Source organism: Nuphar pumila, chromosome 9 (assembly GCF_984573655.1).
Source record: "Nuphar pumila chromosome 9, dmNupPumi1.hap1.1, whole genome shotgun sequence".
Lineage (NCBI taxonomy): Eukaryota > Viridiplantae > Streptophyta > Magnoliopsida > Nymphaeales > Nymphaeaceae > Nuphar > Nuphar pumila.
The window spans coordinates 78669071-78686972 of record NC_143257.1 but is presented as its reverse complement, the minus strand read 5'-3'; the positions used below and the strand labels follow the sequence as shown (position 1 = coordinate 78686972).

Sequence of the window (17902 nt, the reverse complement as noted above, 5' to 3'; positions counted from 1 at the left end):
CTGGTATTCATGAGCTGCAACAAACTAATGGTGAATTAATTGCACGTTTTCAAGTAACTCCCTTGACACTTTTCTCATGCATACATAGGCTTCTTCACTTTTTGATGCCAAATATGCAACATGCATAAATGACCTACACAGTTGTTGGTAACGGGAGGTTATATGGCACTTCTCATCAACACCAGATTGACTGACATTATCCATAATCAGCAGTTCAATCTTTGCTTGTCTTCTTCATCTTCGCATTAAATATGACTAAGGTATTTCTTGTATCTTCTCTTGATTAAGTGTCTTTAATGCATGACGACATAAAATACCTTTGAATTCATACATTTTGCACGTACATTCAACTTTTCTGTTGTCAACATTGTACGCGACATGTGTTTCTTACATTTTCTGATGGTCTTCGTCCTCCCATAAAATATGGTATTTGTGCATATTTTAGATTTGCATGAGTCCTCCTATGTTGCAATTCATGACATGTATAACCTCTTTCTTAATCCATTCAAATATGGTTAGTGTATACAGATCTGCAGATCACATCAATATTTTTATGCCCAAAGTTACAGGGCGTGTATTGAAGCATTTCACATCTTGTTCAAACTCATTTTGTCTTAGACCGTCTACAAATAATTCATATTATTCCATGAAGCAAAATATTGTTAAACATGAATACAGGGTTTTCTTCAGCGTGGCATACATAGATTCAACTCTTTGTGTGCTTATCATACCTGCACAAAAGTATTGTCTTCATGTGCCAATGCCCACTTCTCTTTTTCTGCATATAAATTTTGTAACCACGGACAATTTTCAAGGTCGTATATCTAAATCATCTCCTCCCAATCTAACATAAAGGTGACCTCGTCTACACTCTAAAGTACACACCTTATAAATTTTTGGTCAAACCCTGCCTTCTGATTAAATATGTCATGTGTTCTTTGTTGCATTTTGAAAGATATACCACAAACATAGGCAATGATGTTCATCTGGCCACACATGAAACACTGCAGCTACAATTGTGTGATTACCATATGTAAGTACAACTTCAGGTTGCTTTCCATTCATTGCCTGCGTAAATACTCTTAACAACCCCTCAAAGCTTTCCTTGGTCTGGTCATACAAAAAAGCGTCGCCAAATATACAATTTTGTGAGTGATGGTTCACTCTGATAAACTGCACAAATGGCCAATGTTCAACATTAATCTCCACTATCGTATAAAAAATAAGCAAATCATTGAAGCATTCACAATCTATTATTGACTTTGAAACTGCCCAAAACATAATCACAACACATCCATCTTTATCCAGCTGCATTACACTAAAGAAACCAGGGTGAATGCTTGATTTCTTCGGTAAGTAATCAACCAAAGAACATATTTCTCCATTATTTATGTTATATGTCATCTTCCTTCTCAAGTGGTTTCTTAGATCCATAGGTGTGAATGACACATTCTCGCGACCACCATCTATATGCACAAACAAATTATATATCTTCCTTGGTGCAATGCCGACGCTATCAACTATTTCAGCCATTGCAACATGCAGTATAGTTACTTTACGATGTGACTTTAACATAAGAGTCATAAATGAAGCTGCTAAATCATGATTATGATCACTGATTAAATTATAAACTATATATTTCCCATTCAGAAGTCTTCTTAACACCATTCTCGTTGGACATCCACATCTTGATTCTAGCGTGCTCCTTGTTGGATTTCCAATTAATTTCTTCCAACCTTCCTTAGAACAAATATATGTCTTTCTCACCACAACACCATGTGCATTTTTTGACTAAGAAAACCTTCTAACACTAAAGCCAAATTTTAAGCCATAATCATTGTAACATTTATATGCAGCATCTTTAGTATTAAACTGCATTCCTTCTACGGGAACAGAGTCAGGTGTACAATCATGTACATTCCCAGTGTTTGCACCTTTATCAAGTGTACGGTCAGGATCGTCTACCTCATTATCGAATTGCTTTTCTTTTACTAGAACATTCAAGTCAAGAGTGAATTCAATGCTTGCACCCTTGTTAACATGTGCATCATTAGTACACGTGTTCACTTCTTCAGGTGCGTCATTAATACATATGTTCACTTCTCCATATCTTTCAAATGATTGAGATAGATCATCTTCATTATAACCAGATGATAAGCTCACCACTGTTATAAGCAAGATATCAATTTGTGTTAGCAAGCACATACATTTACTACGATTTAAAAACGACATGTCATACATGTGTGTTGAGGATAACGCTTTAATTATATCTACGATGCTGTGAAGTGAGTTTAATAGAAATCGCTAAATGAGCAGCGATTTGAATAAAAAAATCGTCACTGCAAGTGCGTAAAAATGTATTTCTGCACGCATACGTTTTAAAAGTCTTTTTACAAATATCTTACAAATATATACTACAAAACACAAAATATCTTACAAATCGATATACATATCACATAATATATTACAAATCGATATGGTAATTCAGCATAATACCTTACAAATCAACACTACAAAACACATAATATATTGCAAATCGAAAAATATATCGTAAAACATATTATAAATCGATACAGAAATTCAACATAATAGCAAACAAATTGATATTAAAAAATAAAACAATATCTCACAAATCGGTAGTATGTTACTAAAACCACGATTTGAGATACAATGCATATACTGAGTGAATGGAGGATACCGGATGGGGTAGAGGCCCTTCCTCGCATATGTAAACAAGCATTTTTGTCAATGGGTCCCAGCGTCTTACAAATATCAATAAGTTTTCAACCATCAAAAGGACAAGATCCACCTACAATAACAAAACAACACTTTTAGGGCACTCAAGACGACATACGTTCTTCAATGATAGCATGATGACATGGAAAGGTACTCACGATGCCTTAATGACACTGGTTGGAATGTTTGTACGTCATTGTTTTCTTCCATAATGCCTAACGACAACAAAAAAGAAAAGAAAACTGTAAAAAGAGATGACCGACAAATTCGCCTATGATGCCCACCAATGATCGAACCAGTCGATCGCGAACATGAGAATGTTTTGTAACACAAGACAAGAATGAGAAGGCGACAATGTGTTGTAAAACAGGCTAAAAAATAAGGCGAGAACCTCGACTCGAGACGACGACAAAGTTTGCATTGTCAAAGAGAGCTCTTATTACAACAGATGGTGCAAAAGTTTACTACTTAGGGAAAAAACGGAACATTTGGACTTTGAAGAGTTACCATTATACTTTCTGGATGGAGGACCTTTTTTGTCCTTTTCTTGAACCGTCGTTTCCCTTCTTTTAAATGAAGGATATTTTTTGTAATTTTTTTGAATCATCGTTTTTTGGCGAGCATAACAAGTAAGGGTACTTAAGTCTTTGCAACCGTACCAGATTCCAACTTATACATGGTGCTCATTGAGACCCCCGAACACTAGATGTAACTAACAGCAGTCTTCAGGGGAGAACACACACCACCCTCTCCAAAATTAAGCTAATTTGTGAACCTGAACACAATATGACACGCAGTTAAGATCTTTAACAGGTGCAGATATCTTAATAATTTTAAAAGTTTTAATAATACTTTGTTAAAAGCACTGTGGGGTTGTGGGCATGGTCAGCCAGGCGGCCGTGAGGGGGTTGAGCTAAGGCACCATATCAAACCCTATTGGGAACGGGTGTGTTAGTGACTTTCATAGGTAGGCTCCTTAAGGCCAGAATTTTCCTCTATTCAGCCAGGATTTTTGGTCATAAAAAAAACAATGCTTTACTATAAAAATATAAATATAAAAGTTAAAATTTTATTGATTACAAAATAAAAAGTCCGTTTCACCGAGTGCTTACTTTTTTTTTTTCGCATGTCGAACTCGTGTCACTGGTTGAATTGCGCGCGTATCTTTGTGACATAGATATCCATATATATAATTCTGATTTTGCACACAGCAGCGGCATAATTGTAGAGTTTGAGCTTGGCCTTTGCGTCACTTCAGTGTCACCCAGTATTTAGTATTTAATGGTTTCAAAATAATATCTTGACAGTTAAGAGAGAGAAAGCGAGAGTTTATTTAGGGCAAATTCTCTGCTGGAGCTGAGTGCTGAGGAGGTCGTTGAACTCTCTCTCTCTCTCTCACCGACCCGTTGGCATTTCCTTGATTCCTCTTCTCACCAATCGGCTTTGATCCCTCCTGTCTAGAGTATGAACTCTCTCTCTCTCTAAACCGGAAATATGCAGAATTACCATCTGGATTAGGGTTTCGATCTTTACCATCGTGAGATTTTCGTCTACTTTGCAGGTGTCTCCGCTCTACGGAGACCTGAATCGGAAAATACCCTTGTTTCGAGGGTTTTGAATCTGAGAAACCCGAGAAATTCTGATGAAATTGCCAGGCGACTGGGTTTGGGTAGAAGCTGGGTTTTCGTGGTTTGCACGATGAATTTGCGGTCTTCTGAAATATGTGGCGATTTTGATGTTTTTGGTTGAACCAGTATTACGATTTTAGGGAGCTTTTGGGCGTCTTTTTTGGGGTCTGATTCGGTCTTGATTGATTCATGAAGGAACTCGTGTGGAATTTTTAATTGATTGGGATCGAGAAGAGGAGCGCTGGGTGCGAATCAGTCCAGTAGTAGCCCGGCGGCGAAGGCCGGCCCGGCGTTCTGGTTCCTTCTTCGCCCTAATGCTCGCCCAGCGCACCATCAACTGCAATTCCTCCCTCAGATGGATTTCGTGAGCCGGCACGCCACCTCCTCCACCGATCACCATGCTTCTCCGGCAGACTCCTCTTCTTCTTCGGCTTCGGCTCCTGCAGGCACCACCCTGGAGGATCCCGAGTACTTTGCGCGGTACATGGTGGTCAAGCACTCGTGGCGCGGGCGGTACAAGAGGATCTTCTGCATCTCCAATGTGGCCATTGTCACTTTGGATCCATCCACACTCACAGTGACTAATTCATACGATGTAGTGAATGATTACGAGAGCGCAAGCCCTGTTATTGGCCGGGATGACAACTCGCAGGAGTTTTTGGTGAGCGTCCGCACTGATGGTCGTGGCAAGTTTAAAGCCATCAAGTTCTCATCAAGGTCGGTAATTTTCTTTCTTTTTGTTCTTCCTACTCTGCTAGAATTATGCAATGAGGAATTGAAAACGTTTCTTGGTTATGGTTTAATTTCCATCTAACAATGTTTGCCAACTTGTGATTGTAAAACATTGGTTCTTGGCAATATATTTATGCTAAATTTATCATCATCATCATGAAGCCTTATGACAACTACATGGGGTTGGCATTACGAGTCCTATTTCTCCATTCCTTTGTGTTCAGAGCTACAAACTTAGACACCTTACTGGTGTTAACTTCACCTTATAACTTGAAATAATGATGATTCTGGGTTTCACCTTACTGGTGTTAACTTTACCTTATAACTTGAAATAATGATGATTCTGGGTTTTTTCATCAAAATTTCACTTCATTTGTGTACCGAGAATATTTACATGACTCTTTATACTTGATGATGCTCGGCAGGCCTGCTGATAGGAGTAAAGAACATAGCTACAGGGTTGAATATACAACAACAACAACTACGCCTTCATCCCAAAACAATTGGGGTCAGCGATATGAACCAAAAAAGGAATTCATTTTGGGTCTTCCACATGAATCCTTTTCCTTCAATCATTTCTATCCAATGCCATGTCCTCGGTGAGGTTCAAAGCATTCATATCCTTTCCTATCATCTCCATCCAAGTCTTCCTAGGCCTACCCCGACCTCTTTTAACTAATATATTTTCCCATTTCTCCAACCTTCTAACTGGAGCATCATTAGGCCTTCGCCGAATATGTCCAAACCACCGTAAACGATTCTCTCGCATCTTATTCTCAATGGGTGCAACACCTACCTTCTTACGTATCTCCTCGTTCCGAATCTTATCTTTTATTGTATTTCCACACATCCATCTAAGCATCCACATCTCAGCTACACTCATTTTTTGAATATGATGTCTCTTGGCAGCCCAACATTCCGTACCATATAGTAAAGCAGGTCTAATAGTCGTCCTATAAAACTTTCCCTTCAACCGCAATGGCATTCTACGATCGCACAACACTCCAGTTGCACTTTTCCATTTCATCCACCCAACCTTTATCCTATGATTTACATCTCCATCAATTTCTCCATACTTTTGAATGATGGATCCCAAATATTTGAAATAATCATTCACCGGTATTTCTTGCTCACCAAGCTTCACTACACTCCCATCACTACTTCGTTGCTTACTAAACCGACATTGCATATATTCAGTCTTACTCTTACTCAACTTAAAACCTCTACCTTCCAATGTCTGTCTCCATAATTCTAACTTAGCATTAACCCCAGCTCTAGACTCATCAATCAAAACAATATCATCAGCAAACAACATACACCACGATACATTTTCTTGAATTGATCTCGTAAGCTCATCCATCACTATCGCAAATAGGAAAGGGCTTAAAGCAGATCCTTGATGTAACCCAACCGTTATCGGAAAATTGGTTGTCACCCCTCCACAAGTGCGGACATTGGTTACTACTCCTTCATACATATCTTTAATTATACTAATGTACTTGAGAGAAACACCTTTCTTCATCATTGTCCACCAGAGAACGTCCCTAGGTACTCTATCGTATGCCTTCTCTAAATCAATAAAAATCATATGCAAATCTTTGTTCCTCTCTCTGTATCTTTCAATAAGTTGTCTAAGAAGATGTATAGCTTCCATAGTTGATCTTCCAGGCATAAAACCAAATTGATTCTCCGATATCGTGACAACCTTCCTCAACCTAGACTCAATCACCCTCTCCCAAAGTTTCATAGTATGACTCATGAGTTTTATATCATGATAGTTTGTGCAATCTTGTATATCACCCTTATTCTTATATAAAGGCACCAAAGTACTCTTCCTCCACTCATTAGGCATCTTATTTGTTCGCCAAATCAAGTTAAAAAGATTTGTCAACCATTCTAAACCTTTCTCTCCCAAGCATTTCCAAGCCTCGATAGGTATACCATCTGGGCCAACTGCCCTTCTTGATTTCATTTTCTTCAAAGCCTCTGCAATTTCTTTCTTTTGAATCTTGCGCATGAAGTCACGATTTATCTCATGAAAAGGAATGGAGAAGTCTCCAAGATCTTGAGCATCATTAAATAGCTTATCAAAATAATCTTTCCATCTCTCCTTAATCTCCTCATCTTTGACTAAAACCCTTTGCGTTTCATCTTTGATACATCTAACCATACCCAAATCCTTCGATTTCATATCTCTCATCTTTGCAAGCCTATAAATATCCTTCTCGCCTTCTTTGGTATCCAACTTGTCATAAACCTCCTTATATACCTTAGCCCTCGCGTTTCAAACAACTTTTTTAGCTTCCTTCTTTGCTATCATATACTTCTCCAAATTCTCATTATCACGACTCTTACTTAGATTTCTATAACACTCTCTTTTAACCTTAATAGCTAATTTGACATCCTCGTTCCACCACGATGTATCCTTACCTAGTGGTGCACCGCCTTTAGACTCACCCAATACCTCCTTAGCCACTTTTCTCATGCCACCCGCTATCTTATTCCACATTGATTCTGAATCCTCCTCGAGACACCAATCAACTTCTTTAACTACCTGCTCTACAAACATTTCTTGTTTAGCTCCTTTCAGTGCCCACCACTTAATTCTAGGATCTATCCTATGTCTATCTCTTTTGCGGCATTGTCTAATTCTAAGATCTAAAATTAAGACTCTATGTTGTGTAGCTACACTTTCTCCTGGTATAACCTTACAATCGATGCAACAACCCCTATCTCTCTTTCTAAGTAGGAAAAAATCTATCTGACTCGTATTAACCCCACTTTTAAATATAAATAATAAAATTTAGTGGTGGAGGGGATCTAAGTGGGAAAGTCAATTTGACTTTACCAGTTCTATTATGGTGAATTTTCAGCATATCATTTCTGGTTTTATGTATGAGAAACTTGGTTGATTTTCTATGTAATGAGGAAAGATTTGAGGCATATATGCGTACATTCAGATAGAGCATTGTAGTATTTGTCATGATTTTAATCTTATCTTGTAGATTGCGCACATGTGCAATATCTTTGAGAGAATATATATTTTTGAGGTATTTTCACACATCATTAGCATGCTCAAATTTAGCTAGAGTAGAACATTCCTTAATGTCTACGCTATTGATGAGTCAAGACATAATTTTCGCGTGTCTCATTCTCCACTCTTTCCATTTATTCTCATAGTCAAATATGGCTTTGGTCCTCTCATCATCTTGAAGAGCTACATCCTTCCCATTCTATGCTTTGGTGAGGAGTAATTTAGGTTCCGGTTTGGGCACACTCACAAATGCCACTAAGGGCACACACAAAAGAAGGCTCACAGTATATAAAAATTAATATTTTATAAATGCTCAAAGTATGCAAGAAGCATACTTACAATGGGGGAAGTTCCCTTATTTATACAAAAATGAGAGAGGGAGGAGAGAGAGGAGAGTTCTAGCCGTTAGACCAGCTCTAATGGCTAGTTAAGCCAAATCTTGTTGTCTAAAAATTACAAAAATAAAAAACTAAAATAATTCTTACAACAATAAAAAATAAAAGGAAAAATATATAGAATATATATAATATACATGTATATACGTTTACATATACATACATACATAAAATATATATATATATATATATATATATATATACATGATGTACATATTTTAATAGCTTCCTGTTGTCAGTGGACCCCACCACAATTGCGTTTGTTTCACCAAGATGAGAAAGTGCCTTATGTCATATGAAAAGCAGCTGTTTCCCATGAAGATGGCTTGAAACAAATGCCCCTTAATATTTGTAAGTTTGATTATGTAATATATTAATAAAGATCCATATATAAAGAACCACTTACAAGTTCGAGCTGAGGACCTTGAATCTTTGCAATGTAATTGGCATTGAAGGGACATCTACATCCAACCATGTCAGTTCTGACACTGACACAATTGCTTTGAGGGAGTGGATGATAATATTGAGTAGCCAAGTGATGCTGATCCATTTCATGAAGATTGTAGTCACATTTTTGGTTATTTTTCTATTGAAAGTCTGTAGGTCATGTATGATATGAGTCATATAACCCTATTAGTAACTTGTTATGTTGGGCAATCATTTAAAGTTTTAGGTGCATCCTTTGGGACTGCCTTCTAGTCTTTGGCTGTTAGTATATTTCTAAATTTCTATATCTTGTGTTTTAGTTTCTATTGATTTTTTAGTGGACGAGACTTTATTGCAGTATGGATTTTGGAAGGGAATGGACAATGGGTCTACACACCCAAAATGCATATATTTATGTATCTTCTTGAGAAATGGGAATTAGTGGGATCCATGTCAGTGGTGATCAGCTCATGTTTACTAATAATAGAAACCCCATGCCTGAAAAGGCCGAAAAGCTTCATTACATTTGTCATTTGTGGATATCATTAAAGCTAACCCCTTTTGAGGGGAGGTTATTTCTGAGGTTGGTGTCAGGTCACAATGCTCTTTCTATATGGTGGCATAATCTACTTCAGAAAAATTCTCCATTTAGGTTTGAACTGTGGCAGTTGAGAGGGCAGGTTTTCTTTGAGTTGATAAGACAAGCGTGGCACAACCTGGATGGGTTGCACTCAAATTGATTCGCAAGTTCGGATGCTTCAGGAGGAATGTCCAGAGAAGGCAATCCTATCAATAAGGCTGGATGATGGGTGGGCTGGGACAGTCCGGCCTGTTTAGTGGATGGGCTTGACCGGGCTATTTACAGGCCAGGCCTGGTCAAGCATGACCTGTTGACCGACCGGGTCTGGCCTAGGCCTTGTTTGGGTACGGCCCGAGTATAATACAAAACCCACATCCCGCCCGTTAAGCCCAATGGCCTAATTGGGACTGGGCCAGGCTGGGTTGCAAGCCATTATATATTCACAAAATTTCTCATTCGTGTCCTTGAATTCATAGGTTCTTTTAACAAAATTTTTAAAAATACCAAAGAATACATTGGATCCTTGGATCCATTTTTTGAATCGCCCACTTGACTGGATTTGTTTTTATATATATAAAGCATCTGGGTGGCCCATTGGCCTGAGTGCTTGCCTGACCCGGCTCGTAATTTTGTTGGGTCGAGTTTAAGCCCAGTTCAGGTTGGGCCTTCTTCCAAAAACTAGGCCCAAGCCTGGCCCATTCGGGCAAGGCCATACCCCCCCCCCCCCCCAAACCCATTGTCCAGCCCTACCTATCAGGGTCAAGAATCTTACAAAGCATTAAGTAGGAGGAGCAATTGAAACTGTTGTAATCTTGTGAAGTTTAAGCCATCTCTAGTATTTCATTGGGGGAAATCAAAGACCAAATGTTGGAGCTTATTTAGAACGAGGAATCACATATTAGGGATGAGCTAAAGTGGAGGCAACACTCAAGATTTATTATATGAATAAAGGGGACAAGTGTAACGCCCCAAAATCCCGAACTTGTAAGTTTTAGGAAAAAAATAAAACTTTTTTCAATCTTTTTTTTCAGAGTTTAAAATGGTAGTTTAGCGGAAAACAAGGTCTCAAAGAATAAGTTAACTGACCTTGGGCGCATTCCGGACAAAGCTTCCTTTACACAATGAATTTGCATCTTCATTCAATCATTGAAACCACATAACTTTGAACAAGTTTTTGATAATTAAAGTTTACACCAAAATGAAGTATTATAAAAGAAACCCTTGTACAAAATTACAAAATGTGCTTATGAGCAGAACAACAAAGAGAGTCGGTTCTTCATATCATCACGTCATCGCGCCATCGTCTGCCACATCAATCTAATCATCACCTGTATCCCATAAAATGAGTCATACTTATGAAAGCCTGGTAGGTGCATAAATATAAAAAATCAGAACAACACTAACATATGTGTTATTCTTTTTATGTCTCATTTATTATCTCCAACCAAAAGCCGCTTATTTTTTGGGAGGAAAAAGCAATTCACTAGTCTTCATTATTGGAGGTTGATGTTGAAAATACTTTCGACTTTATTCCATAGGATTCAAGTTTTCTATATGGATAGGACGGATTGATCATGTAGTTGGCCAAGTGGAGAGAAGGCATTCTTTCTTCAACCACAATCTTGGTGTCTATAAATGGCAAGTCTAGGGTTGACAGTTTTCTCTTGTGAAGTTGTGAGCTAGCCATCCTCCCTTGGAGAAGGCTGTTCTCATAAAGCTTTCAATATGAATGGTTCAGCCATGAGTTCTGTGTGCAAAAACTATGAAAATCTATCTCACATGGACATGTAGACAGACATAGGATATAAAAAGATATGTGAAATGGACACCTTTAGTGTTTAAGACACCAAATTCTTGCAAGGTACCAATTAAAAAATCTAGGATAATTATGAAATAAAAAACCCTATTGATGTCAAAGAATGAAAAGAATTATTAGCACATAATGACAATAAAAGAATAAAAAATCTTAACAAAGACATAGGTGAAGTTAAGTTGCAGTATTGGTTATGCCCAACACTGGGTGATTGTGCAAATGAAGTATCATGATGTGTTTATGTCAGTCCCAGTGTGTTGTTTGAACACAAGGCACACATGTGAAGCTTTTCCTTCTGTTCTGCTCTTCTGGAACTTTGAGGGTAATGGCTGGTCACCCTCTTGGTCTTGACCTTCTCATAGCCACTTCAATCTGATTAAAGTAGTTTGTGTGGATGTTATTCAAAACTTTAATGGGCAGTAATATCATTATTTGTTCTACTTCTTGCTCTCTATGTTAAATTGTCTTTTGAAACACTACACCATCTAACACTGCAAGTTTTGATGGTATCTCTTTAAATGCCCAGAGAGATGCCTGCTTATCAAGAGAAACTGCTAACTTGTCTTTCTCATTCGTCACAGACAAATCTTACTGTCCAAGTCCAATTCAATCCACTAATTGGCTGAATATAAGAGTGGTATATCAGAACTTATTCCAAAATATACTACAAGAATTCCTATTTGAACCATAACCTCACCTATATTTTGATTCTAACTAAGCCTATATCTTGGTATATCCACTTTTTTTTCATATAAAAGACTTTGAATATGGTGTTTGGTTGTTTTTATCATTACATTTTGTTACTGTATGTGTAGTCAATTCAATCCCTGAAGAATGGAGTGCCTGATATGTTATTAGTTGTACATTTTGGATATTTTGATTGGTGCAATATTTTTTGTCATGTTTGACTGGAGTCTTATTAACAAGAGATCAATATCTGACCTGTGTTTATTCCATGAATTTCTTTTTGAAAGTCAGTTGTTTGAAACAAAGTTGTAGTCATTTATTTCTATTATTCTGGATTGCGTTCTTCTTTCTTTTGTGGTGGTAGTGCATCTGCTTTGTGCTGATGTCATTCTTTGGTGCAGACTTAGAGCAAGCATTTTGACTGAACTGCATAGAATAAAGTGGACCAAAATTGATGGACAATCGTATAATTCTAAAGCCATTGCAGAATTTTCTGTCCATCACCTACGCAGAAGGACGTCTGATTGGGTGCCTTATGTAAGCTATTAAGATTCGTGAATGTTATCTTTTTCATTTGAATATAATGCATTGGGCATATTATGATGCAGTTGTACATGAATGATGTTTTCACTTTTTATATTTTATTTTACAACCTACTTGATGATATTAGGGCTATCATCACATGTCTACATAAGATGGTATATATAAGCCATCTGTAGAAAAGTATGTCTAATTTTGTTGCTGTTAGTTTGGTTCCTGAAAAGAAGCGTGTATTCACGACTGGGTCAATTCAAGTTCAGCTAATTAGCACATGTTCATTAAAGGCATTAATGGCATATTGTAATCTACATTTGTTGTATGATGGGTATTTTCATACCCTAGCAATTGTAACAACATGTATTTAATGGGAAGCCCAATACCACAATCGGCTATTGGGGAAATTCTGCAGCCTTCTTGTCTCTCTCCTATTCGGTGCCTCCTCTTGTGTATGAAGCAGGGAACCACGATTTCTAAAGTGCGGATTTGTGGGGTATGCTGATGATTATAAAGGGTACAAATGCTATGATCCCGTGAGCAAGCGTATCAAAATATCCAGGAATGTTGTATTTGATGAATTGAATTTTGATCACAAGGTTGACACCCTTACTGAAATTGAAGTTTATCACTCCTAGTTGAACTCTGACCTCTTCTCTAGTGTTGATGATGTTTGTCCTTCAGAATGTAATAAAAGAGATGGGGAAAACATGTCTGATGCTGTACAAACGACTCAGGAAAGTGTCATTTCAGATCCACTCTTGCCTCCCGAAAGATATAAAGGCATTGTTTACTCTAGACGTGAGAAGGGGATTCTTCCTAATTCTAATCAAGAGATGAATTCTTCTTCTGCCTTTGTTTCATCCTCTGCTCCCAGAAGATCCACTCGACCCCGACATCCTATTGATAGATGAGTAAGTTATGAGAATTTCACTACGGATTTTCAACTCTTCTTAACCTCTCTAGGTAAGGAAGATCAACCCACGACTTTCTATCAAGCAGCAAATTCTAAGCGATGGATTAAAGCTATGAATGAAGAAATAGAGGCTCTTCATGAATGTGGCACTTGGGAGATTGTTCCCAGACCACATGATCAAAATGTAGTTGGGTCAAGTGGGTGTACAAAATAAAGTATAAGCCGGATGGTACTATTGAGCGATATAACGCTAGGCTAGTTGCCAAGGGATTCTGTAAAAACCAGTTAAAAAAAAAAATTAAAAAAGATCGGACCCGGGTCGGGTCCAGACCCGACCCGGATCCAACCTGTGCCAGCCCCTCGAAAACCCTTTTCGAGGGGACTGGCAGCCCACGGCAGGGGGCCTCTCCGGCGACACAGGGGGCGGGCCCTGTGTGCGCCCCCTCCCTATTTAAAAGACGAGAGGGGAGAGGGGAGGGCCTACGAGCCTCCCCCGACTCTCTCTCTCATCTCTCGTCTCTCTCCCATCTGCTCTCTCTTCCCCCGACTCCATCTCCTTCTCCCTTTGCCGACGCAGGCCAACCCCCTCCCCTTCACGGCATCCACTCGCCGACGAGCCCCTCCTCGACAACCTCCTTTCTCCTCGGCAGCCCAGGTAAACACCCCTCCCCCTCTCTTCTTCCGTTGGCTCGCCGGAAGGCCGACAGGTGGCTGGCAGCCCCTGCCGAGCCTTCCTCCTCTTTTTCGACCTTCCCTTCGTGTAGGGGCCGATGGCCCCTACCCTTTCCTTAAGAAAGGAAGCAGGGGCCTTCGGCCCCTGCCTCACCTCTTGGAAACCCAGCAGGGGCCGATGGCCCCTGCCCCTCCCTTAATCGACAGGGGCCTCTGGCCCCTGTCTCTCTTTCCTGTCGAGCAGAGGCTCGACAGGGGCCATTGGCCCCTGCCCCCTCTCCTGATTAGCCGCAGGGGGGGGGGCTTTGGCCCCCGCACTCCCCCTCTTTTCCTTGAAACCCAGCAGGGGCCAATGGCCCCTGCCCCTCTCTAGACCGACAGGGGCCTCTGGCCCCTGTCCCATTTTTTTGTCGAGCAAAACTCGACAAAGGCCATTTGGCCCCTGCACCCATCTCCTTTAACGGCATGGGTCGTTGGACCCTACCCCGTTCTCTTTCGCAACGGTAGGGGCCGATGACCCCTGCATTGAGTTGCGGAGAAACCGAGCTTTCTCCCTACCTATATTCATTTTATGCATGCTAAACTACGTATTTTTGCAGTTTACGCAACGGAGCCCGTTCGCGCCCCGCGAACTAAACCGACAATCACTTACGTTCGTAGAAGACTCCATCCTCGCAATACTCCAAGGTAGGAGAAGTTGCACAAGGACTTAAATAATTAAATCAAGCTTAAATAATTGATAATCGAAAGGACTTAATGATATATTTATATACTTATATGTATATAAGTACACTTTTAAATCAAGGACGCGGTTTCGCGATCCTTGTCCTTTGCTTTCGCATTTCAGTTTGCCGTCGCGCTTTGCGCCCAGGCTTTTACTTTCGTGTTTACTGCTTATTGTCTTTTAATTCAAGGACGCGGTTTCGCGGTCCTTGTCCTTTGCTTACGCACTTTCTGTTTCTATTGCCATCGCGCTTTGCGCCCAGGCTTTTGCTTTCATAGTTACTACTTACTGTCTTTTAATTCAAGGACGCGGTTTCGCGATCCTTGTCCCTTGCTTTCGCAGTTCCTGTTTGCCGTCGCGCTTCGCGCCCAGGCACATCCTTTTCGCATTATTATCTTTTGTTTCTTTTCCTTGCCATAGACTCAGTGTATTCGAGAGGTATACCTATTCCTCTTTCCACCCGATATGTTTTGGGAAAACCCTTGATTTGGGACAAGACCAAGTTGTTGGGTGATAGGTTCCTTTGTGAAACCCATTTACCAAAACCAGTGTCGTGACTTACATAGCACCCAGACACTGCGTCATCGGATGTCAGATTCGAGAAAATCACATGCCTTATGTTGGCAAGATTGTGTGTGGTTTCGAAAGATTTGATATGTTAAAATAGTTTTTAAAAACATTATATCTTTGCGAAACACACTCCCGAGGCTCCTATTAAGGAACTGTATCCCTTTTCTCGTAAGTGTACTTCTTAAACATGCGAGACATGTTAGTACTACGACGATTGGATGAGAGAGTCTTATGACCTCGATTAATGCTTAGTGCAGGTTGTTGAAAACACATATAAGAGTGGGATCGCCTTCATAGGCAAGATGCTCGTTTCGGTCTAATGGACCAGAGCATGAAGAATGAGGCAACGGCTAAGAAACCCCGTCGCGCTCAATTCAACCTTGCTTCGTCAAGAGAGAGGACGAAGGGTACCAACTCCGATAGACAGTCCATTTATGGCTTTCAAAAAGGGCAAAAGACATGTTTTTTCCCGGTCATCGGAGGTTAGGGGGAGGGATAGGGGCTACATAAGTTAGCCTAACACTTCTGCAGAAGTTGGATGCATCCCTATCAGGCCTTGGGGACTTACTCTCTTGACCATCGGTCGTCTCCATAGCTATAGGATTCAGTCAGACAACCGAGGTATATTAAAATACTTAACATAATGAACACTCGGCTTGGACTCGACTGTTTCGACTCACGTGCCATGTATGTACCCGCATGGTCGGTTATCAAGTAATAACTAAATTGAGCATGCACACCCATTTCAGTTTGTTGTACTTAGCTTATTCCTCCAGTCTATCTGCTTAGTTTGCTCGTTGATCGACTCACCAAATCGGCTCATTTCCTTTCTATCCATATTAGTCAGTCCTTAGACAGTTTGGCGGATCTCTACATTCGTGAGATTGTGAGGTTGCACGGTGTTTCGGTATCTATCATCTCCGATCGTGATCCGAGGTTTACCTCGAGGTTTTGGGGACAACTTCAAATCGCGTTGGGTACGAATTTAAAGTTCAGTACCGCTTTTCACCCTCAGACTGACGGACAGTCTGAACGCACAATTCAGACTTTGGAGGACATGCTGCGTGCGTGCATAATGGACTGGAAGGGAGAATGGGATTCTCATACCAGTCTGACCGAATTTGCGTACAACAACAGTTATCACGCTAGCATCTGGATGGCCCCTTACGAGGCCTTGTATGGAAAGCCCTGTCGTTCGCCTCTCTTCTGGGACGAGGTTGGCGAGCGAAGGATGGAATCTCCTGTAGTGCTACAACACTACACTCAGCAGGTGCAGATGATACGAGAGCGACTCCGTACTGCACAGAATCGGCAGAAAAGTTACGCAGATCGTCGTCGTCGAGAGCTCACCTTCTCGATAGGAGATATGGTTTTTGTTAAGGTATCTCCCACAAAAAGCGTTTTTCGTTTTGGGAAAAAGGGAAAGCTAAGCCCTAGATTTGTCGGACCGTTCGAGATCCTGGAACGGATTGGTGAAGCAGCTTATCGTGTGGCTTTACCTCCTCAGTACGCTTAGATCCATAACGTTTTTCACGTATCCATGCTTCGGAAATACGTTCACGACCCATCACACATCATCCATTATGATGATGTAGACATTCAAAAGGATTTGTCTTTTGAGGAAAGACCAGTCGAGATCGTTGATCGTCGAGATCAAGTGCTTCGATCTAAGACAATATCTCTTGTAAAGGTCCGTTGGAAGCACCATGGAATAGAGGAATGTACTTGGGAGCCTGACTCTGCTATTAGGGAGAAATACCCTGACTTGTACCTTGATCGTTAAGTTCAATTTAATTTCGAGGACGAAATTATTTTAAGGAGGGTTGGATGTAAAAACCAGTTAAAAAAAAAAAATTAAAAAAGATCGGACCCGGGTCGGGTCCAGACCCGACCCGGATCCAACCTGTGCCAGCCCCTCGAAAACCCTTTTCGAGGGGACTGGCAGCCCACGGCAGGGGGCCTCTCCGGCGACACAGGGGGTGGGCCCTGTGTGCGCCCCCTCCCTATTTAAAAGACGAGAGGGGAGAGGGGAGGGCCTACGAGCCTCCCCCGACCCCCCCCCCCCCCCCGACTCTCTCTCTCATCTCTCGTCTCTCTCCCATCTGCTCTCTCTTCCCCCGACTCAATCTCCTTCTCCTTTTGCCGACGCAGGCCAACCCCCTCCCCTTCACGGCATCCACTCGCCGACGAGCCCCTCCCCGACAACCTCCTTTCTCCTCGGCAGCCCAGGTAAACACCCCTCCCCCTCTCTTCTTCCGTTGGCTCGCCGAAAGGCCGACAGGTGGCCGGCAGCCCCTGACGAGCCTTCCTCCTCCTCTTTTTCGACAGGCAAGGGGCTCCGCCCCCTTGCCTTCCTCTTTCTCGACAGGCAAGGGGCTCCGCCCCCTTGCCTTCCTCTTTTTTCGACAGGCAAGGGGGCTCCGCCCCCCTTGCCCTTATCTTCTTAGCAGGCAGG

At 40.9% G+C, this 17902-nt stretch overlaps 1 protein-coding gene across 1 annotated transcript in view; it reads left to right on the top strand.

The window, feature by feature from the left end:
- The first annotated feature begins 4063 nt into the window (after positions 1 to 4063).
- GRV2 (DNAJ heat shock N-terminal domain-containing protein) overlaps positions 4064 to 17902 on the top strand; it is a 247129-nt gene continuing 233290 nt past the window's right edge. The window contains exons 1-3 of the mRNA XM_090017668.1: positions 4064 to 4198; positions 4298 to 5081; positions 12433 to 12568. Of these exons, the coding sequence (XP_089873794.1) occupies positions 4720 to 5081; positions 12433 to 12568 (498 nt within the window). The 5' untranslated portion in view covers positions 4064 to 4198; positions 4298 to 4719. The remainder of the gene's footprint in view (positions 4199 to 4297; positions 5082 to 12432; positions 12569 to 17902) is intronic.